General features: G+C 50.7%; 1 protein-coding gene across 1 annotated transcript in view; it reads left to right on the top strand.

The window, feature by feature from the left end:
* Positions 1–8,259: 8,259 nt before the first annotated feature.
* The window catches only part of LOC119403501 (uncharacterized), a 68,780-nt gene continuing 51,454 nt past the window's right edge, over positions 8,260–25,585 (top strand). The window contains exons 1-7 of the mRNA XM_037670433.1: positions 8,260–8,330; positions 17,957–18,132; positions 20,332–20,561; positions 21,344–21,485; positions 22,173–22,234; positions 22,628–23,014; positions 23,170–23,350. Of these exons, the coding sequence (XP_037526361.1) occupies positions 8,260–8,330; positions 17,957–18,132; positions 20,332–20,561; positions 21,344–21,485; positions 22,173–22,234; positions 22,628–23,014; positions 23,170–23,350 (1,249 nt within the window). The remainder of the gene's footprint in view (positions 8,331–17,956; positions 18,133–20,331; positions 20,562–21,343; positions 21,486–22,172; positions 22,235–22,627; positions 23,015–23,169; positions 23,351–25,585) is intronic.

Raw genomic sequence — 25,585 nt, 5'->3', positions numbered from 1 at the left:
CACCTTATCAAACAGAGGCGAACAACCACACAACTTGCAGTGCAGCGGCAGGTTACCACCGGTGCCCGTGGGTAGAAGATTTTCATGCTCCCTCAACCTAACATTGACACATCGACCCGACTGTCCAACGTAAAACTTGTCACAACTTAAAGGGATGCAATACACTACACATGTGCAACACGTACGGTATTTTTTGGCATGTTTTATGTCACAAATCCTGCTCCTCGTGCCACGCTGCACAACCTTCTTACAAGACTCGCGAGTTTGCAGGGTGCAGAACAAACAGTTTTACATCGCTCCTGCCCGCGACCTTCTTCAGTCCATGTGAAATGCCATGAACATACGGCATGACCACAAGGGCCCTCTTTTCTTGATCACCTCCATCACTTCTGTGTTCTCCAACACCACCATCACTCCTGTGTTTTGCCTTGAGGCGCTGAAACCCATACTCAGCAACAGAGGTTATTAACGACTTCGGGTAGCCAGCCAACAGAAGTCTATTTTGCTGCTCAGCGATGCTCTCTTGCATATTATGAATGCAACTCTTAGTAACCGCATTTGTCAGACAAAGATTGGCGATACCTCTTTTGACCAGCTGGAGTGGGAGGAATCATAAGGCAAAAGATTCTTTTTAGTCCTTGGACTATACTTCCAGCACACGTGACCATGAGGATGAAACGTGAGAGTGAGGTCTAGGAACCTAATGGAATTTTTCCTGGGGAACTTCATGCGTGAAACGAAAATGTGAGCAGCATGCTTGAAATGCTGAAATGATGTTACCAATGACATCTAAAATACATTCACTCCCCCCAATACTAAGAAAACAATAAAATCGTCAACATATCTAAAATGCGGACTACCCGGTGATCAACAAGGCTTTGGCACAGGCGTCTGTCAAAATTGGCTAGGAAAATACTGCAAAGCACCGGAGCGGACACAAGACCCTATGCATATACCGTTTTTCTGTAAAAACAATTTTCCATCAAAGGTGACAAAAGTCGCCGACAGATAAAAGTTTAAAAGTTCAATGAAGTTCTCAGTTGCAAGGCCACACGCACCTTGAAAGAGGTCTCGCCATGCAATTCAATGGCCTCACGAAGAACAGCAAACAGTTCATTATGGGGTACAGAATAATACAGCTCTTCAATGTCCACCGAAAAGGCTGTGTTCGCTACCAGCTCTTCGGCCCTCAAAGCCTCAACCAGCACACTCGAGCTGTCAATGCCACACGGATCATCGGGAACGAGACCTTTTAGGGATCCTTGCAGAAACCTACCGACAAGTTTCTGCCACGAACCTTCCTCTGTAACAATGGTTCTCATAGGGCGCTCCGGCTTATGCGTCTTAAGCGTGAAAAACACAGATAGCACATCACCTTTGCTCTTCTTCACCGACTTCACTAGGGCCTCAAGGTGAAGCTGTTCCATGAGTTGAAGAGCATCCTTCTTGACCTTTGACGGTTTAGGGCAACCCCCCTGAAGTTCTGTCCAGTGCCTCACTTGCTTTCTGGTGGAAGGAGTCATAAGGAAGTACAACAAAACCACCTTCTTTGTCAGCTTGGATTAAGCGAAGGTCATTTTCCACAAAATACCGCACCACTGGTCGCAATAGCTTTTCCGACGAACCACTTGACACTGCAGACCTCCGAAGTTGGTCAATACCTTCCGACAGGCACCTTTCTTTTTCTTCAGGCGGCGCTTTGTGTGATAACTCCCTCACGGTGGCCAGAAGCTGAGGGGGAGTTACGCTTGGGGCCAGGGCAAACTTGGGGCCTTTCTCTAACAGGGCGTGGACGTCAGAAGGTACCGACGCACCATCCATGTAGACCCCGCCTCCTGCTTTTTGTTTTCCTTTCGCACGCTTCGGAACAATCCGAACAACGTCTAGCCAATGCGCTTCAATCAACACGCCGGCTCGATGACTGTGTTGACGAAAAGAGGCGGACCGAGTACCTTGCTTTGACCGGTGAAGCACGTCACTCTGAGCCAGTACTGCCAGTGTCTCGCTTGTCTCCATGTTTCCGAAATCAAAATCTTCGAAATCCTCTTCCAGTGGCCCTCCGAAGGAGGGAGGGAACCAAATAAGGCAACGATATCACCTGGAGGAACACCATTCTTGACGCACTTGGAAAGGTAGCGTGCCTTGAGGGTGTGGTAAACGATGCCATCCACGCACACATTCAAACGGACCGTGGAAGAAAACTTATTTAGGAAGAGCCCAAGGTACTAGAAAACACGTTCAGGAGAGTTGCTTGTTGGCAAGTTGGTACATACTTAGTTAACTGAAAGAAGCCACAAACGTCGAAAACGGAAAAAGCAGAGCGGCAGAAAACAGAGACAGAGCACAGAGACGTGGCACTAACAACTGGCGTTTATTTCGGAAAAACCTTCCCCCCAGACCGTATGACGCATGCGTGGATGACAAACAACAACCAAACAACCCAAAAGCCAAAAAGCACAAACAGCTAATCTAAGCAGATCACCTCTGTGCTAGAAACAAAAATTCTTTCCTAGTAAGATAAACCGAAGCCGCGCTAACGCATTTGTCTGGTCCAAGTTTCCATATATGGAATGCCTCAATGATCTCCCGTTCTCGCTGCGTCTTAGCCTTACCTAAAATTGTCACCTTATCAAACAGAGGCGAACAACCACACAACTTGCAGTGCAGCGGCAGGTTACCACCGGTTTTTCCGAAATAAACGCCAGTTGTTAGTGCCACGTCTCTGTGCTCTGTCTCTGTTTTCTGCCGCTCTGCTTTTTCCGTTTTTCGACGTTTTGTGGCTTCTTTCAGTTAACTAAGTATGTACCAACTTGCCCAACAAGCAACTCTCCTGTACCTGCTTTGTACAGGGCACGCTTTCCCCTGTGGTTGCTCCTGCAACGGTCTATCTGTTCATCACGCGCACCTATTTGGCTGCGTTCATCCGCTTTCGGGTAATCTTGCCTTAGAGTGTATGTGTAAAGGTTAGTCCATGGATTTTTCTTTATCCCAAATGCCGGCGGCAACACGTACCTTTTAACCCATGTGAATTCCGCTGTAGTCAGTGTTTCTTCGTCGTTGCTGGTGTTTTGCCATTTGATGGTTTGATTGTTTGAGTATGGGAAACCCATTACCCTTTGGTAGAGTTTATTTTGTTTCACTCGCTATAGTGGAACGTGGTTTTTGTTTGCTATAACCAGTGCACCTGTACAAATGGCTGCCGCAATCAACTTCAAATGAAGCCACATAGAGGTTACTTACTATGAAAAATCTGTCTGGCACACGCCGAATGGCGATCGAAAATACATCTCCCGGATGAACTTCGATAAGCACCTCATCTCGGTCAAGGCCTACACCGATGCCCGTGCTTTTTACGGAGGTTTCATTTGCTTTTACTTCCACCTTGCAATAGCAGTACTCATTCTCAAAAATATGCATGGATGAGCGGCTGCAAGACAAAAGTATTACAACTTAAAATGCGTAACACAGAAGCTTGAGTCACGTGAATAGCACCAATGTTTCCTGTGACATACCTTCAAACCACAACATCGATATTCAACTTTGAGACAATGCTCGTTCGTACAATAAAATAGCCTACACTATTCATTAGGTTCAGGTATCACGTTATATTATTATTTCGCAGATGGCACGGTATGTCCGGTGGATGCCTATTCATATCCTTATGTATAGACCTGAGAACGAACATGCGCCGGACCAAAAAGAAATATCCTTAAGCAGATTATCCACGCTTCCAGAGGACTTAAAAGAAACTGATGGTGTCGTATATATGTTTCACGCAAGCAAAGCCGTGACCGCGCGTCCACGGAATTAAAGGAAAATGCTTCTAAGCCGACAACGCGACCGGGATATCTAGGCTACGCTCGCAATTCTTGCGAGAATGGATTAGTTGTTTTTTAAGTATTAATACATACTCGTGTTTATATTAGTTTCTCGCATGGTCGAACAAGATCCGCCGCGGTAGGTTTTAGTAGCGTCACTACGATTCTGTGGGATGCCGTGTCGATAGAAGGACGCATCCCAACATAAAACGTAACAACTGTTTAATAGTGCAGTAGCAGTAGCGGGGCGAGCATACCGACGCTTCGCTCAGTCGGGTAGTGAAGGAATGATCACTTCCGAGCTTGGCAGCTTCGTTTTACAGCCATCGTCGGTGACATTAGCCTCCGTTGACGCTGGTGTGGCGCTGTCCCTTATCTGAGGCGCGGTGTAGCATGCAGCAGTGTCACGCCGGGCTAGATAGTGATGAGCCGGCGGCTGCGCCAGTTTGCGCGCACCAAGTCGCCACATCACCCCCCGCCCCGGCGGAGTGCAGAGCCCTCAGGATCGGTAGAAATCTGGGAGGCGTACCAGACGTCCAGAGCGTGTCGCTACCGGAGCGGGCTGCGACTTCCGCGGCTGTGGATAGATGCCTGTAAATAGGGTGGCGCTGTCCGGTTCGGTCGATGCGATATATGCCGGCCGGTAACTCGAGACGCGGACGTCGTTCCCGTTCAGGCGCACAGTGAAGTTATTATTGCTGTCGCTATGGATGACCAGGTAGGGTCAGCTGTAAGATGGATGGAAAGGCCTGCGGACGGTGTCGTCGCGGAGGAAAGCGTGCGTGCACGATGCTAGCTTTTTGAACACGAAAGGTGTAGACTTGCAGTGGTGGGCTGCAGGTGACGGGCGTAAGGCGGCGATGGTGCGTCGGAGCCGGGCGACGAAGTCGGTGGGATCTGATGTCCGGCTTGAAGATGGCGCGAAGACCGAGGACGACGGCTGGGATGGCCTCAAGCCAGGTTGACTCAGGGTGGCACATAATGGCTGCTTTTAACTGTCGGTGGAAACGCTTGATCATTACGTGGGCGCAGGGGTGGTAACTGGTGGTTCTCAAGCGTTCGAAACCAATGGCCAGCCCGAGGAAACTAAAAAGGTGCGACTCGAACTGTCGTCCTTGGTTGGTGGTTACGTGGCAGGGGCGCCGAAACGAGCAATTCAGCCGGTGAAGAAGGCCGAGACGACGTCTTCCGCGGTGATTCCCCTCGAGAAGCCATGCCTCGGGCGATCGAGTGTACCGATCGATGGCGGTGAGGCAGTAGCGATAGGGTACAGCCGGAGGAAATGGTGCTATGATGTCGAGGTGGACGTGCTCAAACCGACCGGAGGGCTGAGGCAATGTTTCGAGTGGTGACGTGGCGTGCCTGGTGAATTTAACGCGTTGGCATTGAATGCAGGAGCGCGCGTAGGTGCGGAAATCCCGCTGTATGGAGTGCCCGGCATAGCGGCAAGCTACGAGGCGTATAGAGGCGTGGATGCCTGGATGGCTGAGGTTGTGGAGCTGGTTGAAAAGCCCACGGCGATGGGACAGGGGAACATATGGCCTGCTTCGTTCTGTCGACATGTCGCAACAGATTGTGGTTGTCGACCCTGGAATGGGGAGTTGTTGCAGCTGTAGTGAGGACCTGTCTCTCAGAGGTTCCTGCAGTTCGGCGTCCGTAGTCTGAGCCTCGGCGAGGACTTCCGCTGTTATCTGCGCAGAGCTGATGGCTGCTACACATGAAAGCGCGTCGGCGACAACGTTGTCTTTCCCGCTGACATGTTGGATGTCGGTGGTGAACTGTGCAATGAACGAGAGTTGGTTCTGCTGTACAGGCGGGAGTTTGTCGCGACGTTGACAGAAGGCGTAGGTAAGAGGATTGTGGTCGGTATAGATGGTGCAGCTCCGTGCTGCGAGAATATGGCGAAAGTATTGCACGGCTTCGTACATGGCAAGAAGTTCTCTGTATTAGGCTGGCGAACTTGTCGGAGCGGTGTTCGTGGTTTCGTCAGTGGAACTGACGCCAAGGGATGCCAGGTGTTGTCCACGCGTTGCATGAGGGCGGCGCCTAGGACGAAGCGAGATGCGTCCGTGAAGAATCCCAAGGGAGCGTCTGGCACATAATGGGTGAGAAGCGTGGCGGTGAAGAGAGCGGATTTGCAATCTTCGAAAGTTTTCGCTAACGTCGCTGTCCATGTGACTGGTTGGTTTCCTCGTAGGCCAGCCAAAGCATCATGGAAGGGAGCCTGGTAGTCGGCTGCGTGTGGCAAGAAACGGTTATAGAAGTTCAGCGTGCCGAGGTAACGGCGAAGGTCTTTAGCGGTGGTGGGTTGAGGGTATTTTTGCAAGTCCAAGATGCGTTCGGGAACGACCGAGGTCCCTAAGATGAAACTTCGTGGCCGAGGAAGCGGACGCCCGAAGCGCCTAGCGTGGTTTTTTGGATACTGACGAGTAGACCGCGGTCATCGAGGCCTTGGGACAGCAGAGGAAGGCGCCTGTGGTGCTCTTTGGCATCGCGGAAAAATACCAATATGTCGTCAAGGTAAACGAAGCAGAAGTCGAGGCCGCGGACTACTTCGTCGATGAAGCGCTGAAAGGTTTTTCCAGCGTTCCTCAGGCCGAAGCTCATGAAGGGAAACTAGCCAAAGGGAGTGATGATTGCCGTTTTCGGGACGTCATCCGCATTGACGGTTATCTGTGTGTAGGCTTTCACCAAGTCGAGCACGGAGAACACATGGCAGCCATGAAAGCGGTGGGGGAAGTCCTGTATGTGATGGACGGGGTATCTGTCCGGGATGGTGCTAGCGTTGAGGGCACAGTAGTCTCCACAGGGCCGCCAGCCTTCGGTCTTCTTCGGAACAAGGTGGAGTGGAGAGACCCATGGACTGCCAGAGCGGCGGGCGATTCCTTCGCGGAACGAGACCTTGAACTCTGCTTTGGCTATGCGCATGCGGTCGGGGGCACGGCGACGGGCGCGGCAGAAAACCGGGGGGCCTGAAGTGGTCCGGATGTAGTGCACGCTGGTGCGCTGCACTTTGCGTGGCAGTCCGCTGGGGCGCGTCAATCCGGGAAATTCGGCGAGGATGGCGTGGTACGGCGAGTGATTGTCAACACTGAGTACCTTCATGCTTGGCTGTTGGGCGGCCGTTCGCTGGCCCGGTGTGGAATGTCCTGTTGTCGCGTCGATGAGGAGGTCGTTGCGGCAGTCCGGAAGGAGGTTGTAGGGGGCCAGAAATTCTGAGCCGATGATTGGCTCGGCGACGTCGGCATTGACAAAGTTCCAGGGACGGTGACGGCGTACGTTTCTGAGCTGGATGTGCAGGCGGAGCGAGCCGTACGTCTTGATTATCGAGCAGTTTGCCGCACTCAGCTCGAAAGACGTAGGCGGACGAGGCCCTTGAAGATCGGATTGCGGGTAGCAGCAAATGTCGGAACCACTCTCGACAAGGAACCGCTGCTTCGTGATTTGATCGGTGACGAAGATGCGACGGCCTCCGGATAGGCAGCTTGCGGCCGTCTCTACGAGCTGCCGTTGGCGTTTTCCGAATGCCCAGCGGAACAGGGTGGTCGGCATTGCCGGGCTCTGTCCCCGAAGCGTCGGTGGTAGTAACACGGGCCGTTGTTGTCGGGTTGCCGCGACGAAGTGGTCTTACGGTCACGGCTTTGCGAGTGGCGGCGCTGGTGCATAAGAAGACGTTCACCCAGGCGTTGTTGAATGGAGGTGAGCTGTCGATCGATGTCGTCGATAGGGCGTGCAAGCTCTGCGGTGTTCATTGGTGCGGCGACAGCCTCGATGGTGGGCGGCAACTGCGGCAAGGAGACCTCGATGACGCGATCAGCAATCTCCGCAAGTTCGTCGAGAGGTAGCCGAACCTGAGCCTGCAGAATTGCCTGGAAGTGTGGCGGGAGTCGGTGGAGCCAAAGCGCTTGCAGGAAGGAATCCTGGACTTGTTGCCCGCCAGCGCACGCATGTGGCGCAGGAGCTGCGAAGGTTTGCGCTCAGCAAGCTCTGCGGACTGAAGTTGTCGTACCTTCTGTTCTCCGAAAGCGACAGGCGGCGGATAAGTTCAGTCTTGAGGTGTTCATAGAGGTTGGCGGTTGGTGGGCTGGCAAGGATATCCCGGACCTCGCTGGCATAACGTGCATGCAGGTGGGCGACTAAGTAATCGTAGCTGGTCCGGTCTTACGTGACGCGCGCCAGGGAGAACTGGGCCTCGACCTGGGCTAACCAGACCTCGGGCGAGTCCGCCCAAAACGGCGGGAGCTCGACAGCGACACGCCAGGTGTCGTATGAGGCAGCGTGCGGAACGCCTTCTGTGGGAGCTCTGACGTCCTCAGCAGAGCCGGCAGACACGGCCTCGGTTGTGGAGGCGTTGCGAGAATGCTGGTGTTGCTGGGTCTGCAGCTCCTGTTGAAGTTTCCGCACTTGCTGGCGCAGACCAATGAGGTCCTCTGGGTCGGCCATGACGGTGCGGTTTGTTCAGTTTCCGGGTGACGAGATGTGGGATGCTGTGTCGATAGGATACATCCCAACGTAAAACGTAACGACTGTTTATTAGCGCAGTAGCAGCAGCGGGGAGAGCATACCGACGCTGCGCTCAGTCGGGTACCAAAGGAATGATCATTTCCGAGCTTGCAAGCTTGGTTTTATAGCCATTGTCGGTGACGTAAGCCTCCGGTGACGCTGCGGTGGCGCTGTCCCTTATCTGAGGCGTGGTGTAGCATGCAGCCGTGTCACGCCGGGCTAGATAGTGACGAGGTGGACGCTGCGCCGGTTTGTGCGCACTGTGTCACCACAATCCATAATCATCATAATCATCATTTATTTACCCTTAAGGGCACCTCATGGGGCATTACATAAGGGGGGTAACAATAGGTAACCATGGGTCACAAGGTTACATCACATAAATACTATTGGAAAAACAAGAAATAAACTGGAAAACAAAACATGAAAATGAGAAGGCAAGTAAACGCGGAAATAATATGGCTACTACTCGGCCTCCTGACAGTGGTGCTATAGCAATAAATCTTTAAATTTCACACAATTCGTCTCACTAAGAATACCTGACGGTATTGTTAGTGAGATGAATATGAAACTTATGAGATGAACCTTAGTGAGATGCATATGAACCATATGAACCTTAATGAGATGCATCAAAACCTTCAAAATTTTGCCACTCAAAGAGAATGGACAAGCTACACGCAGGAGTTGAAACTATACATAAGTGTTTGCATGGTACGTACTGTCGGCAACATTGGTGTAAGCAGAAGGGTTCGGGTGAGCCCCCCCTCCCTTTACTGGAATTTGCAATTTTTCATCTGTACACGTACACACATCGATACAAACGTGCACACGCATACATATAAAATGTGGCTAACCCGCCCCCTCCGCGCTTCCAAATAACCCTCTGCAAAAAAACTTCTGACTGAGCTCCTGGTTGGCAACGGGTGACGTCTTGAAGAAACGAATAGTGCTGACATGTTAGCGTACGCGAGCAAATGTGCTGCCTAGATGCGTGAGCCCGAATACAATACCTGCAATTTCAGTCTATTCTCGCGCCCATGGAAGGCATAGGCCAGGGGTCTCAAACTAGCGGCCCGCAGAGCTTTCTCTGGCGGCCCGCACATGACCGTCTTCGCCCCATATTTTTTTACTTTCTTAATAACTATGTTCGTGCGGTGCACATGTATGGCTCGTCTCGGGCACCGTGAGGCACCCCGGCCGGTCACCATGTGTTAAAACAGAACCGCGGAACGAAATTGTTTTGGCAGTAATTGGCAAGCCTGAAAGAAGAGCGCAGCTGGGTGGTCTCCGTTGTTTCTCTGTATTTCTTTCTTTCTTCTCTTTCTCTTTATCACTATTTCTTGTATTTCTTTCTTGTGTGGTTATTTCTGTTTATTTCTCTTTCTCTCTTTGCTTCTTCCTCTGTCTTTTTTTCTGATTATTGCTCTCTTTCTTCCTCTTTTCGCGTTTTTCGTGGCGGTTTATGCGCTGCAAAATATAGCTCATCTTACGGCCCCGTCTTTGAACCTGTGGCTCAGCCGAAACAACCGGCCGATCTTATTCTCGTGCGGACGTGCTGGCCATGTAGGACGTTTTTGCTGCTGGCATGTGTGGTATTAACGCGACAGCGTTAGAGAGCTCGTTCGAGCGAAAGATTGGGAAAGATGCTAATAAAGTAAACAATAAAAATTATTTCTGCTATATATTCCTGGGAAGGGTCCGATTCATTCCAGGGTGTTTTTCACGCCAAGCCCGAGGAGTGGTTCATGACCCCTTTAAACACAGCACTAAAACCTTTCTTTGGCAATCACTGTACATGTTTTTGTCAAATACGAAGCTTGCACTAAGCCGTGCAAGGCTTGAAGCAGTGAACCTTGACGATTCTGAAGACTAATCTGGTTGATTCTAGGTTGTTTCTATGCCTTAGCTAGGTGATACAGGTTGTTTAGGTTGTTTCTAGGCTAGGCTTTAGCTAGGTGATGCTTAGTTTTGTCTACGTTAATTTTCGGCGCAGAGAAGTTCGAGTTAAACCACAGACAGTCACAGACACGACACGGATGTCCAAACTCCAGAGACAAACTCGCGCTGAAACCAAGCGTTCGCACCTCTCGTAGACCTACGGGCACGTCGTCGTTGGCGTAGAGCTTCCATCGCTTCGGTGTCTTCGCAGCCTCCGTTGGCTTTACTGTTACCTAGAGGTCTCTCGCTGTACGTACTCGGGGTCTTCGACTCGCCTCCGTGGCTCTGCAGCCATTTGTTGTTGGGCTAAATGTTGCCTTCTTCATATTTAGTGGACCAGTGGTGAGTAGTGGGATTTACCCATTTTCTGTGGCACATTTGTTGGGCTAACTGATGCCTCCTTAATCTGTAGTGAACCAGTGGTGAGTAGCGCGAATAACTCAATTACTGTGGCACATACGCGTTTATGATGATGGTACTTTTTTGTTCGTCGGACAAGGAATGATTTCCTAAACAGCTTCGCTGTTAAAATCCTCGGTCACATTGAGGATCGAACCCGGGCCGTTTGCGTGGCAAGCACCACAAAGCCACGATGTCACTTGCAACTGCTTCGGAAAAAAAACACGACATAAATGCTATGTAGTGGAATGAGTCTCCTTAGCGCATTTTGTTCGGCAGGTGTTACGAAGAAAATGAGCCCATTCAGCGATTTATAGGCGCATTGGCGAGGCCATCAAACTACGCTTTTTGCGCGACGCCATGCTTCGAAAAAAGGCGGGATAGTGAAGCCATCGCCGCTAAAACACACACGAACTTTCAAACAGATCCAAAAGTAGACAACGAAAACATATCAAGTCAACGCCTCCTTTCTAGAGGAGGCTTTGATCAAGCAAACAGCAAACATTCGATAATGTGCTGCCATTCGTGAGGCGTTGTGAGAAATATGTCTCGACTCTAGCACAGGGAAGTGCTTTAGATCGAAAACCTGTACCATTACTATAAATACATCGCGCGCGCGCGTGTGTGTCTGTGTGCCTGTGCGTGTGTGCGTGGCAACACACCTTAATAAGTATGCACTTAGCGTTTGAAGTGCGCATTAGGGGCCGGACTTCGCTATCGCGTCCAACTCATAAAGGCGAAGCTTAAGGGTCCCCGAATATTTTATCCTGACTCTGTGCCACCACTAAGTAATGGTCCAGATAACTCTTTCCGTTCTTCTACTGCCGCTAAGCACTTCGCCGCACCTGTTGCTTCCCGAGCCTTCAGTATCCGTTGGTATCCCGTCGTCGGCGCTCTCTGTCTGCTTTCATTGACTGACGTGAAGGGTCTAAGACGAAAACTGACAAGCGTAGTTCCGGAGGAAAAAACTGTGATGTCAGTGGAATGATCAGTACATCATTTACTGCCTGCTAATATAATGGTAGTTTATCTTAGCAGGACCACGAAGTTTTTTCGGATACTACCGCCCTTAATGGGTCGGTCGCTGTGTGTGTTTAATAATAAGAAGAAGAATAAAGTTGTCTTTATTTATCTTATAGAAGTAAGGCGGAAAGGACCACAGACCAAAAGCTACCAAACTGTAGCTTGAATGCGCCTGACACCCAATATAATAAATTATTACGACATTAATGGCAGAAACACCAAAACGCAGTCAACAAGCAAAATACTCACACTGTACATAGAGTTGTAAGGTTACGTTAAAGGCTGAACTACGCACGTCGCAACAAAAATGAAATACTCCTCCGGTATAGCAGACATACACAAGCAGAAACAAGAAGCATATACATTTCGCCTTACAATTTTTTTATGTTCTTTAGGTGTTAGGGTGAGTACGCGACTATCAGCTGTTTCATATCTGTTTAAGATTGTTGGCCGGAGAAATTGCAGAGTTTCGTCTCCATAGTTGGTTCTTGCACGAGGAACAGTCCACTTATCAAGACCTATCGTGCAAACAGCTTAGTCTTTTAAGGGTAAACTAGCTACAGATATCAAAAACTCGTTTGGGGCGGGTGGTTCAAATCTAAAGTATAGCCTGTGGTGGACCTCAAGGTCCGCCGGCTGCCAGACTGTCGCGTAGAAAAAATAGACGGCACCTCCGAACACTTTTACTGGAACATGAATAAAAAAAGATGGCTGCGTGCCCTCGAGCGAGCGGCAGCTCGTGAGGAGCAATCACGATGATGATACAAAGGCTTCAGCTAGGTTTGTGAAGACGAAGTTACATCTTCTCACGCCCAACAGATCTGAACAGGGTGGTTGATTTTTGCTCCGCCCGGCAACTGGAGAGAACAGGAGCGAACTTTTCCATCGCGTCCGTTATGTAGTTGTCTTATTATTGCCATCACCCAAACTTGCCGAGGGCGTTGTTTGTCGCCGATAAGAACTAAGTTTCCTTCCTTCAGCAAGTCAGTGCGTTTCGCTTTGTTGACAGCGAAGTTTCTTAGTTCGACGAAATATTCCTTCTGCCATTGTTTAGAAAAGGTTTGTAAGCTTTCTTCTCACTTCTGAAAGAGGATGTTCAGCTGGTCTTCGCTTGTAGCATCCTTCGGTATTTCATAAGGGGGCACAGTTGCAATTCTTCGCCCCACTAGAAAAATTGCTGGGCAAAGCGGGTAGGGCTCATCAGTATCATTGTAAACAAATGTTAAAGGACGTGAATTCTGCACGGCCTCTACTTCTGTTAAAATCATGCTGAGCTCCGTGAAACCTACAAGTCTCCGTCCAATCATTTTCCTCAAGCAGTTCTTTTCAGAGTGTACTAATCTCTCGTAGAAGCCTCCGCACCAGGGAGCACTTGAGCACAGGAACTTCTATCGAATTTCCGATGCTGGGGAAAAAAGAGATTACATCTGGGTGTCGAACAGCCTTCCACGATTTCTCAAGCACCTTTGATGTCTTCATAAAGGTTCGGGCATTGTCGCTGTATATGTTTCTACACATTCCTCTTCTCGAAATAAATCTTCTGAAGGCACAGAGAAAGCTTTCCGTAGTCATGTCTTCGACCAACTCTGTGTATACCCGCGTGGCAGCACAAGTGAATAGTGCAATATAAGCAAGCTGATGTTCCCTTCCTCTGACGTATAATGGTCGAGCAAAGTCAATTCCTGTTACCAGAAACGTTTCGGTCTTCGTACATTTGTCACTTAGTAAACAAGATGTTTCTTGCTGAACTGGCTTTGCTTGCATTCGCTGATACACCAGGCATTGGCGTATGACTTTCTTGACTAGTTGTCTGGCCTGTGGAACCCAAAATCGTTCACGAATTTGTATAAGCGTATCTCGCACGTCATACGAAGAACCTTCGTATGGGCTTGACGGATTGTCAGCGTTGTGAAATGACTGTCTCTTGGTAAAAGGATCAGATTCTGAGTTCTGAAGTTCTCGCTCTGGCTAAGAGCATGACCTTGTACACGAATCAGTCCACCATTATCCAATAGAAGCCGTAGGTGTCTAACTCGGCTTAGTAATTTAACAGGCTTGTTTTCCGAAAGGTGCGTCATTTCAACGCCAAAGTATATCCTTTACTCCGCCCGCATCAGATACAATTCAGCTTCTTGTAGTTGATCAGTCAGAACCTCCTGTGATGATATCGGCACTCTCTTAAGCTTCGTCGTGTATCTCAACACACACGCTGTGACTCGCAGAAGTTTGACGCGGGAGCTGAACCGCTCCGTGTCACTTAGTCGTTGTAATCGTGGTTTCGTGCTCACAGCATGAGTCAATGTCGTGGAGGCACATTCTGGTACTTCTCCTCGCATGTCTTGACCAGAGTCTTCTGGCCATCTTGAGGGATCGGTCATCCATTTTGTCCATGCTACCACAGTTCTGTCTGATGTAGTTTCTCAGCAGATATACCTCTTGTCAATAAGTCTGCGGGATTTTCCTTGCCTGGGCAGACACGCCGAAACGAGAGATCTGTAAGTTTTTGGATTTCAGCCACCCGATTTCGGACGAATGTCTTCCATGTCGTCGGTTCCTTCCGAATCCAGCAGAGCGTAATTTGTGAGTCAGACCAAATTGTTACCTTCTTGAAAGCTAGGTCAGAGTTGCTTGAAACATAACGGTAAATGCGTGCTGTCAGCAGAGTAGACATCAACTCAAGTCGAGCCAGTATGATTGTTTTCATTGGCGCAACTCTCGTCTTTGCAAAGAGGATTGCACTCCAAGCTTCGCCATTCGAATCAAACATGGAGGCATAAGCTACTGCTCCATATGCCGACTCGCTAAGTCGGCAAAAAAGTGTAGGTATGTCTCGAAAATCGGCCTTCGCATTCCGGCTCCCAGAAACCTAGGAACGTGGATGTCTTGAAAATGCGTTACATCTTGACTCCCTTTTAACCATGCGCCTGCCAAATGGGATGGTACTGGTTCAGCCCACTCTAGATTAGCTCTCCAATTATCTCGCAGAAATATCTTCGCTCTCACATGAAAGGGAGACGTGAGACCTAACGGGTCATAAAACCTTGCGACAGCTTGTAGAGCGAAACTCTTCGTCACTTCATGCTGCGAAATAAAGTGCCACATGCTCATATGATGGAAACAGAAGCTGCCATTATCCGTGTACCAAGTCATCCCAAGAACTTTCAGCATTTCTGGCGGCGTACAAAGCGGTTGGTCTTGTGTTATGATACAATCTTCAAAACAGGCAGTCACTGCAGGGTCATTCGTTTTCCACTTCCTGATGTTCATAGATGCATCCTTGAATATTCTCACTTTTTCTTCATGCGTCCTAGCAGCATCTTGTGTTGTTTCGGCTCCAATCAGGAGGTCATACATGTGCATGGATTTCTGAACCAGGGGAGCCGTCGCTTTTTAGCGATTTTCGGCGCACCGGAAATGGTGCTGCAGGGTGGCCATGAGAAGAAAAGGACGTCATGTTGTTCCAAATTGTACTCTGGCCATTCTCCAGATTTCTTTTTCTGGTAATGATTGATTTGCCTCGGGAGTATTGGCGACCCAGAGAAATTTTGAAGGAAGATCTTGAAGGAGTTTCTTTACGTTGTCTGTGCAAGGACGCTTTTTTCTTGTAAATGACCCATGTGCAATATATTATACGCGAATTCTGTTTTTCTTTTTTGTAACCACTGTATGTGCCTACAGGCGTATATAGTGGCCAGGACACCCTCAAGTTGATTGATCAGCTTTTTCCCCGGTCTCCCGCAACATTTTTGTAATTATAGCAAGTGAAATGAAGGCAGATCCCACGTACCGTGGGCATCGATGTTATGCGAGCTTGTGCGGGAAGGTGACTGAGACATAATTTGTCACACTGAGCGAAGCGTTACAGAATGACGCTAGAGAATTGTGGAAATGGTATCCGCACACTCATATGTTGAATAGTCGCATATGTATTACATAAATAGTCGTTTACAGTTGCGTAACGATGCCAACACCAACATGGGTGTTACCAACACAGACACTGTTAGCTGATGTGTAGTGCTTATATTCAGGCACGTAGCCATGATTTCTTCAAGGGGGGGGGGCAAGGCCTAATGTTTCGAAAGAAAGTCTTTTCATGGCAAAAAGAAAAAAAGTTGCCCGGAAATATGGTAGGCTCAACGAAATTCGGGGGGACGGGGGCCCCAGCGCCCCCTCGCCTACGTGCGTGCTTATATTCTTCAGTATTGGATAGCTGGTATCCGCACAGGACAAACAAGGAAGACAGATGCACAGGACAGGCGGTACTCGCAACTAAGCTTTATTCCGAAATGTTTCCCTAGATACATACACAACCGACGGGCAAGCACAGGCGCACTGCACGTGCTACGTTAGTCACAGTTGCAGTTATTAGACTTCTTATGCTTGCACGTGTCCGTTTTGAGAACGCACGCACGTTTCACGAACTCATGTGCATGTGTAGAAGGGGTTCTTGACAGTTTTGAACAAGGTCATCATCTCCGTGGTCAGGGAGCACCAGCAGGTGGACCAGACTTGTAACCGGAGCCGTTCGTGATCGCGGCTACAAGGGGTCTAACTGTAGTGAAGTGTGACGTATAGTACAACTGGTGGAAATCCTGGATGCCTCCTACGAAGAAATGATCGATGATGCCTTATGTCCTGGACGTAGCAACGAGGTCTTGTGACGCCCTGCCCACATCCAAGCCGTCTTTCCTGCAGTATAAAGACAACGCGTTGTTCGGTCTTCACAAATCAATGTTGAAGTAACCGGTAATGATGAGGGGCCTGGTCCTCTCGGCAGAGATATTGTAGGAAGCACTGACCCCGGTTTTTGCGTAATCCACGTGGTCTACATTCCCTACCACGAGGGTGAGTGGATGGTAGTTGAACGTCTTCCGGGGGTATCATCTCCCCCCTTTCCTTGTGTCCGCCGCGGTGGTGTAGCGCTTACTACGGCGCTCGGCCGCTGACCCGAATGTCGCGGGTTTGATCGTGGCCGCGTCGGTCACATTTTGATGGAGGTGAAATGCTAGAAGCACGTGCACTGAGCAATGTTGCTGCACGTTAAAGAATGCCAGATGGTCAAAACTTTCAGAGCCCTTCGCTACGGCGTCTCTCATAATCATGTGGTTTTGGGGCATAAAAGCCCAACAAATATTATTAATATCGCTTCCCTGCGTCCAACGTGTTCGTGTGCGGTTACTGTGTTGGTTCAGACTCTGTGTCACTTGTGGGCACATACCCCCACAACATGAACTCTGGTGTGTGCGTAGTGCCGCACGTGACTGAGAGAAAGGGTTTCATGACGTACGCGACAGGTATTTTGCGTTATTCATGCCATTAGCAGTGAATCGCGTTCATAATGCACTGATCCGCTGCTATGCCAATTTTGGTATATTACAAGTTATGAGGACGACCAGGGGAGCCCCCAGACATCGGCGGCTGCATTGACAGATATGTACATAGAAACGGCCAAAGTACCTGAGGTTCGCTAAGAAATGCTTCGCATTTAAACTCAATAAATGAATGCTTGTTGGAGGTGCTATTCTGTTCATGATCTGAAAGCTCCCGCGAAGCACTGAACCAAGCTCCTGCCGCGAAGAAGCCGGCGATAACGACAACCCTGATCGTCGAGCTAGCCGCAGGCTGAAGGGATTGCAACCAGGGTGCAGGCTGATTTCCAAACTACCAGGCAGCCCTGAACAGTAACGTCGAACTCGACAGCAACAATGAAAACCCCAATATCACCTACATCGATCCGGCTGCATGCATCCAAGGAGCCACCAACCTTTCACAGGTCATCAGTCACAGAGTCGAAAGCCTACTAGAGACCCGTGTACAGCTTCATCGGTATGTCAACCGCAAAAATGACCGCCTGTTCTGCCATGCTGACCCCCTCCCCCTCTGTCCGAAGGAAATATCTGCCTCCTGATGCGAGTAGTCAAGCAGGAACAGTTTGTCCGCCTTTATACGCAACCCGCCTAAGACAGTCATGGAATTCGTCTCAGAGGCCACGACGATCGAAAAGGCAATTGAAATGTGTGCGAGGTAGAACAACCGCAACATTCTCACAACGACGTATGGAGAGGTTCAAACGCTGCGATCCGACGACCTGCGCGATGCTATCAATGCAGTCGTAAGGGATGATCTCCGTAAATTGTTGGCGTCCTCCCAGCCTCAAGTGGACCCTATCGCCGACGTCGTACGCAAGGAAATCCAGCAATTTCTGGGAGCACCTGAACAAGCACTGCCTGAGCCAAAAGCGATCAGCTACACAGCCACTGTTTGCCGCACCGCAGCCTCTACGCGCCCGCGCCAAGACACTGCACCACCGAAGAACCATCGCCAGACCCCGTCGCGGCCACCGCCGCCACTGACGAGCAGGTCACTGTTCCGCCTCTCTCCAGCGTCATCAATAGCGTGGGCGCCAAAGGAGCCACAGACTTAAAAGGTGTCATCCAGGGCGACCAGACCTGTTGGTCAGTCGCGACATTTACGTCGCCAGATGAATAGCCGAGCTTCGGGGAGGAAAATCGGAGGTGATTCTCACAAATGTCAGCAACGAATGCAAGGTCGTCAAGACAGGCAAGACAGTCGTCTTTATCGAAGAAATTGCGGAAGCCTGCAAAGCTTTGACCCTCACAGATATTCTCGAAACTTCTGCGAAGACGCAAGGGCGAGAAGAACCCGCTTTGGACGCCAATACTAGTGTTCCCCAGCAGAGGCTAGAAGATCAAAGTCTCGGTAACACTATACAAAGACTGGCTCTTGTCGTCATTGCAATCCGACAGTGTCCGGTTACCAAACACCGCATTATAACGGAGCACTATGGCCTTGCGCTACATCAGAGCACCTACCGAGTTTCGACGCGCGTGAGGCCGTTTAGAAGCATGTCGACGAAATGGCACGCGACGACATCATCGAGCCATCCAAGAGTCCGTGGGCGTCTCGCGTGGTGTTAGGGAAGCAGGAGGATGGTGTGATGTTATGTTTGGGTGCAGGATTCGCTCCAGAAAGAATGACGCAGCACGCAGGTCGACAAGCACACGTAAGAGGTCTTTACACTAACGAAAGCACTCAACGAATAGTAAAAAATTACAGCATCTCCCGCGAAAGGGGACCATGAGCCGATGCGAAGCCGGAGCACTTGCACGATCGCGTTCCGTTGGCGTTCGTTGGGCATGCTACGACCTCGCGTCGTGGAACGCGAAGAGAGACGCTACGCGCGTCGTATCTTACATCTAGCCTGGCCGTTAAATCTCACAGGTCGAGCGGGGAACGCGGTCGACAGGCGGGCGAGAGGGGGGCAGCGTAGGAGTGGAGAGAGAAGTAGAGGGGACGCGCATGCGCTCGAGCTCATCGCGGCGTTGCGCCGGAGAGAATTTCGGCATGTCTAGCCCGCGTTTCAGAGGAAAAGTGGAAAGGGGGAGGGGAAGTGGAGAAGGGTATGGAAGAGGGGGGAGGGAGAGGTAAAGGGGAGAGGGTGAGTGGATAGAGGAAAGGGGAGAGGGTGAGGGGGTGATTCTTAAAAGGAAGAAGGAAATGAAAATGAAAATTGGGTGTTGAGCGCACGATAACTGTCTCTCAAGTGAAGACACCTCAACCGATACACTCACGGGGGACTGGGGATTGAAGGGACAGTGAGAGTGAAAAGAGATCGTAAAAGAAGAAAAAAAAACAAAGGTATGAGTGGGAAAAAAAAGAAAAAAAAATCACAGCATATCCACGGAGTGAATGATGATGAGTGGGCGAAGCTGCGGAGGTTCATCGGTAAACTGTGAATCTTCCGTGAATTCTGCCCAGTACATCATCACCGACGTGAGATCGGGCGCGTTTATACTAAAGGTTCGTTGAGTTATGACGACTTGCAGCGCACTTTAATTTTACATGCACACTGTGAATTTTCATTGTTTAGAAAACCATTGCTTAGAAAACATCTGGCGTCTTTCGTTAAGCAGCTGGCGTCTTTTCGTTTTGCTTTAGAAACATCTGGCGTCTTTTGTTGGTTTATTTCATCAATCAACGGCGTTTTGAACAAAATTTTTATTGTTTAATCACGCACAGGAGAAATCTCACCAGGCACTACTTTGGAGGTAAAGAATGGCTGCTAATGGGAATGAGAGACAGAAGAAGTCGGCTTTTAGCTAACGCTGCGAATTTTTTATTGTTCAACAACGCACAGGAAAAATCTCCCACCGGCACCACCTTGCAAGTCAAAGCGTAAGACTGGTTACATACTACGCTACGAGGGACGAACGGGTGCCGCTATAAGGAGCTTCGCCCCTAAAAAGGTGAGGGGGGATCGCGCCGATTGCGGCGCGATCGAAACCCTGTGCCACCTATTGTTTGACTGCCCTTCTCTCAACACCGCGCGGAAGCGGCTCGTCATGAAGTACCGACTCGTCGGACTGCCGTGTGCGACCCTACAAGACTTGCTCCATCCCACCGGCCACGTGCACCGTCGCCGATCAGCCCTTGCGGCCCTACTCGCTTTTCTCGAGGATGCGGGCCTAGTCGAACGAGGGTGGAGGACAGGGGGAATGGTGAGGGGGAGTGGAGAGGAGGTTTGCGGGGAGGGTTAGCACATGCGCAGTAAGCGTGGTCACGCCGCACACCACCACCACCACCACCAAGGGATTGAGCTCCGCCTTAAGATACTTCGCATCTAAAACAGTTACGTTTGATATGATCGCTGCTACTCGAGATAGTCAAACAGTGTCATACAGTTTTGCCGGAGCCGATGAGGTCGCCGAGTCTAAGGCGTCGTGCGTAGCCCGTCTGTACGATGCCGTAGCTCGGTGCTTGGCCTTGCCGCGTAAAGTCACGAAGGTCTACTCCGCGGGTGTTGATGCCCGGGACTCTGCGCCCAAGGGACCCGCTCCACAGATAACGCCCTCGGCCTATGTGGGCTCGTGGCCGAACCCTGAGTGTGCCCGTCTGCACACAGCGTCAAGGCTTGGCCCGGCCTCGTGCACGGTTCCTGGTCCGATCTTTCCGTAGCGGAAAAGGCGGGAGCGCTCTGTTATGTCGAGGCAACAGTAGGTAGGGCTGTCGTTTCCCCCATGGACCGGACGCCCAGCGAAGGAGAGCCCAGACTTGGAATCCGACTCTCGCGCACGGCCCACGCACTGCTCACGATGTCTCGAGGCACGCCGCGCACACGATCACCATCCTCTTCGCCACCGCACGGCACATACGCAATTCGCCCCCGCATGGCGCACACATCCAAAAGTCCACAGAAGTCGCACAGCACGGCGCACTGTTTTGTTTTTGCTTATTTTAAACCCGCGCGCATCATATATTATCACAGATGGAAGCCTGCGTTTTTGCGTCAATTTTTGTCGCTTGAACAAAATAACGAAGAAGGACGTGTACCCTCTCCCACAGATAGACGACGCCCTGGATGGACTCCACAGGGCGAAGTACTTTTCTGCGATGAACCTCAAGATCGGCTACTGACAAATGGAAGTCGACGAGAAATATCGAGAAAAAACTGCCTTTACCTGCAAGGACCAAAGTCATGCCATTTGGTCTTTGCTTGGCATATACAGTAGTGGTGGGCTTCAAGTGGCAGACGTGCCTCGTGTACTTGGATGACGTTGTAATGCTTTCCACAAACTTCGACGAACACCTCCAGCGGATTGAAGCTGTACATCAAGCATAAACTATTTGGACACATCCTGCAGCCAGAAAAGCGCAGGTTCACGTGCGAGGAGCTCTTCTTGGAGGTCACGTCATTAGCAAGTCTGCAGTTCGCCCAAGCCCAGGGAAAACAGCTGCCATCGCCGCCTTCCCGCCGGCCACCGGCGACGGCGTACGGCCACCGCCGTACGCCGATTTCACGGCTTGTGCGCCTACTACAGACGCTTGGTCAAGAAATTTTCATGGTTCGCCGAGCCACTAATTCACCTCATGAATGCCGACGCGGAATTCAAGCGGGAAATGGCGCAAGCCGAAACACTTCAAGAACTGAAACGACTCCCAGAGGCGCCCCCAACACTTGCGCATTTCGACATATGCGCCAATTTGGTAATCCACACCGACGTAAGCAGCGTAGAACTTGGCGCCGCCTTTGTGCAGAGGACAGACGGACTGGCAAGCCGGTCGCTACCCAAGGCGGAAGCCAACTATTCCACAACAGAAAAAATGTACCTTGCCATCATCTGGGCTACCTCCATGTTTCGCCACTACTTCGACGGCAGGCATTTCAAGGGTCTGAGCGATCACCACGCCTTTTCTTGGCTAGCTAACCTGAAGGACCCTTCACGTCGCCTGGCACGGTGGAGCCTGAGACTTCAAAAGTGCATTACCGTCGTTTAGAAGTCCCGAATAAAACACTTCGATGCCGACTGTCTGTCTCGTCCCCCGTCACCCACCACCGCTAGTCGACCAGGAAGACGAGTGTTTTTTGGGAACCATAAGGGCGGACAACTTCGGTGACAGCAATGCGACGACTTCAGACGACTCCGAGGCCCTTCCCAGCATGGACTTGCGGAAATAAATTGATCGTCGCAGCAACCGACTACTTGAACCGCTATGCCGAAACAATAGCCCTGCTCGATGGCAGTGCCACTGAGGTAGCGAAGTTGTTCGTTGAGAACATCGTCCTTTGTCATGGCGCCCCAGAGGTCCTCATCACCGACAGGATTACGGCCTCAACTGCTGACCTAACTTAGAGGCGATCTTAAAATACAGCAAGAAAGGCCACCGCCAGACCACTGCCTAACACGCAGAAACGAACCGGTGTGCGCGCGTGCGCTGTGTGCCCCGCCGAGTTTAAGACAGCCCGAACCCATCATCTCGCGCCCAACGGGATTTTGCCGTCTACTGCCAAAATGATTTAGGCAGCGTTTCAAAGACTTCGTCAGCCGGTCCAGCGGATGGTCGAGATGGCCGTGGCCTACTTCGAGGCAAAATGAGTTTCGGTCCCGACAGTGACCGATGGCGGATGAGCGGCACTTCTGGATCAGCAAAAGGTCCCGCAAGCTCAGGACCAGGGAGATCGCGAGGTATTCGCTGAAGCCAAGCCGGCAGAGGCCAAATATAGCGTGAAGTTGAACGAGGGTAAAGTCCACCCCAACGGGAACAGCGAAGAATCCGTCGGTGATGTCGAAAACGACGAAGTAAACGCCCCAGGAGTTTCGATGACTGCCCAGGCCAAAGAGAGAAGTCGCGAGGCCGAGGCGAACCCGCGCGTTCACGCCATCGACAACCACCACATTGACGCCGACACTGACAACGACCACCAGGCCGCTGCGGCGAACACCACGGAAGATCCTCCGGATGGCGGAAAAGCGGAGCCTATGAAGGTCGCTACACCTAAGACAAAGCCTGCCTGCAGGGCAGCAATGACGACGGCAAGCTGCCGCGGACATCGAACCCGCCTGCAAAGTCCGGGTGAGCGGCGTGGCCAAGACCACTCAAGCGGGCGGCCGCAAGGCATCGTTCTTCGAGCAAGGGCCCAATGCCGCCCACCGATAATCCCCGAAAAAAGTTGGACTTGCCATTGCAGCAGCTACGGAGACCGTGGCCACCTGGAAGAAAGACAGGGGCCCGCCGCAATATCAAGGCTAGCGGCAGCGAGGCTGACACTGTGGACCAGGGCGATGCGCTGGTGAGGCCGACGTCAGTGGTAAGGTCTACATCGGCGGCGCTCGACGAAAAGAACGTCGCCGTGGTGGAAGGCGACGAAGGTGACCACATGCAGGGAACCTTTCATTCGCAGAGGGGAATCTGTGGGAGTCACGCCCAACGCGCGACTGCTCCCAGCGTGACACGTGCCCCGCACCAGGGATGCGCGTGGCACCGTCATGCTCTTAGAAAGTAGCAGCAGACGTGCCGGCCGGACTGTCGGCGATGGTTCGGTGTGCGCACATGCGGTGTGTACCCCGCCGAGGCGAAGGCGGCTTCAACCCATCATGACCTTGTTTCAATATTTCACTTGTGATTACACGGTTACATTGTAAGATGACAAGACCCCTGGGCCCACGCCGCGAAAGCCGTTCAAACAGCGAGCTGAAACTCCGTTCGCGACGCACGCGCTCACGTCGGGAGGCTTCTTCTTCGGGAGTACTAGCACTCTTGGCCGTTCGGAAAAAGCAAATTCCAGGTAAACCAACGCCCCCTATATTTCTTGCAAACAGCTGGGTTCTCATGCGCTTCCCATCGCGCCTCATCATCTATTGCCTTCACACGCCTCGCATTCGTCGACCCGTTCCGCCAAACCTCACCCTTCGTATATTGCCTGGCTCCATTGGCTAGGCCGTTTCGCCGAGCATCAACCTCACATCTCAGCAAGACACCGCCTGCCTCCTTTCTGCCAGGTGTCTCTCGGCACATCGAAGCCCTTCCTGCCAAGCCTCAATTTCGCCACACAAAAGCGGCGCTCTTTGCCGGCGAAAGTCCGGCTAATAACAGCTTCGCTCTTAATGTGCCACCATGTATGCTAAAACACTTATGTAATTGTGTTTCTAGAAATTTTGCACATAGAAGTTTTACGCCGGCATACTTGCGAATAATGTGAGTTCCATTTTTTTAACTCGAACCTGTTTTATTCCGGGGTCCACCACGGCTCCACTCACGTATTTCTGTCACGGATATGACGTTGTAAAATCTGCAATAACAGATGGCAAAGAAAAAAAACTACAAGAAAAAGTTCCGTTGCCGGGAGTCCAACTTACGTCTCCTCGCTCCGCAGCGCGCGGGTGAAACCACTCGGCCACAGAGAGCACTTTCTTTAGCTTACTGACGGCAAGCTATTTATATACACCATTTACGGTTCGCGGTACTCGGAGCTCGGTGACTTCAGTGTTTTCTCGTTATCACTAGCGAGATGGCGCGAAGAGCGCGCAGGGCGCGCTTCAAAGGTCGATGCCCCGCGCGTCGCGATGAGAGCACGCTTCTACAGGGGGTGTCCCTCGTGTGCGCTCGCTTACCTCATGATGGCGGCTTGTGGCGTATTGTCCTTTCACCGCAAGTTTCCGTTGACCAATCATAGAGAACGAAGGTCACTTCGCTCGCTGCAGTGGCCGCGTTTCCGAAAAGAGCGCGCTGCTCACACGCAAAGAAGTAACGAGTCTGACAATTGTTAGTTCGCGCTCGTCCTGTATATGTTGTTTTCGTACGCCCTTTCTGCTTTAGCGCGCGCTGCATGTTCCGTGCTGCTTGCCGTTATTCGCGTGACATTGCAATTTTTTTGCTGCAACATTCATCCTTGTGGCGAAACAGTGCACAGTAAACGCTCAACTACCCCTTAAAACATGTTTCACTTTCGTGTTATACCGATTCCTATGAAAGGGGGATCAGCCATGTCTTTTTTGTACTCACCCCGACTTATCAGTCCTGAACATAAAAACGCGCATAGTCCATCGGATATTGTTGTTTACCAGTTCCTGGAGTTCAGTTTCATAGTCCCTATTTCGATTGAACCCGTTCTGCAAGAATAAAAAAACATTTTACTGATGTCAGAATTGCACACTTTTCGTAGATACGCTGTGTGAATGAATGGTAAGGTGTGCGCTCCTTTATGTAACTCGAAAGGTAGTTAGAAGTTTTGTTTCCTGAATAACTTGGAGCTAGATTCATGAAAGTGATGTTGCTCAAAACTGGAGGAATAACACGTATTTTCGGCGTCTCATGAGCGGTTATATACCGGCGAATACTGGCAGAGAAGACAGGTAGTCACCAAAATGTTTGACTCGCTCAGACTTCGCTGCCGTTCTCTTTGGGATATCCTCCATGGCATTTGCCTCATCGTATGCTCATTATCACTATGCATACATGGTCGCCATTACTACAATATGGTCACCATCACAATATATGTTTTACAGATGAGGCTAATGAAGAATATCTTTCCTGAGAGGCGGAGAAACGACTTGGTCAATCTCAGCTGGAAGATAGGCGACAAAGAGACAGTTTATTGCTTTGGG

The sequence above is a fragment of the Rhipicephalus sanguineus genome, chromosome 8, assembly GCF_013339695.2.
Source record: "Rhipicephalus sanguineus isolate Rsan-2018 chromosome 8, BIME_Rsan_1.4, whole genome shotgun sequence".
In the NCBI taxonomy this organism is placed as follows: Eukaryota; Metazoa; Arthropoda; class Arachnida; order Ixodida; family Ixodidae; genus Rhipicephalus; species Rhipicephalus sanguineus.
Note: the sequence above shows the minus strand (reverse complement) of the source record. Positions and strands in the feature narration are given on the sequence as shown.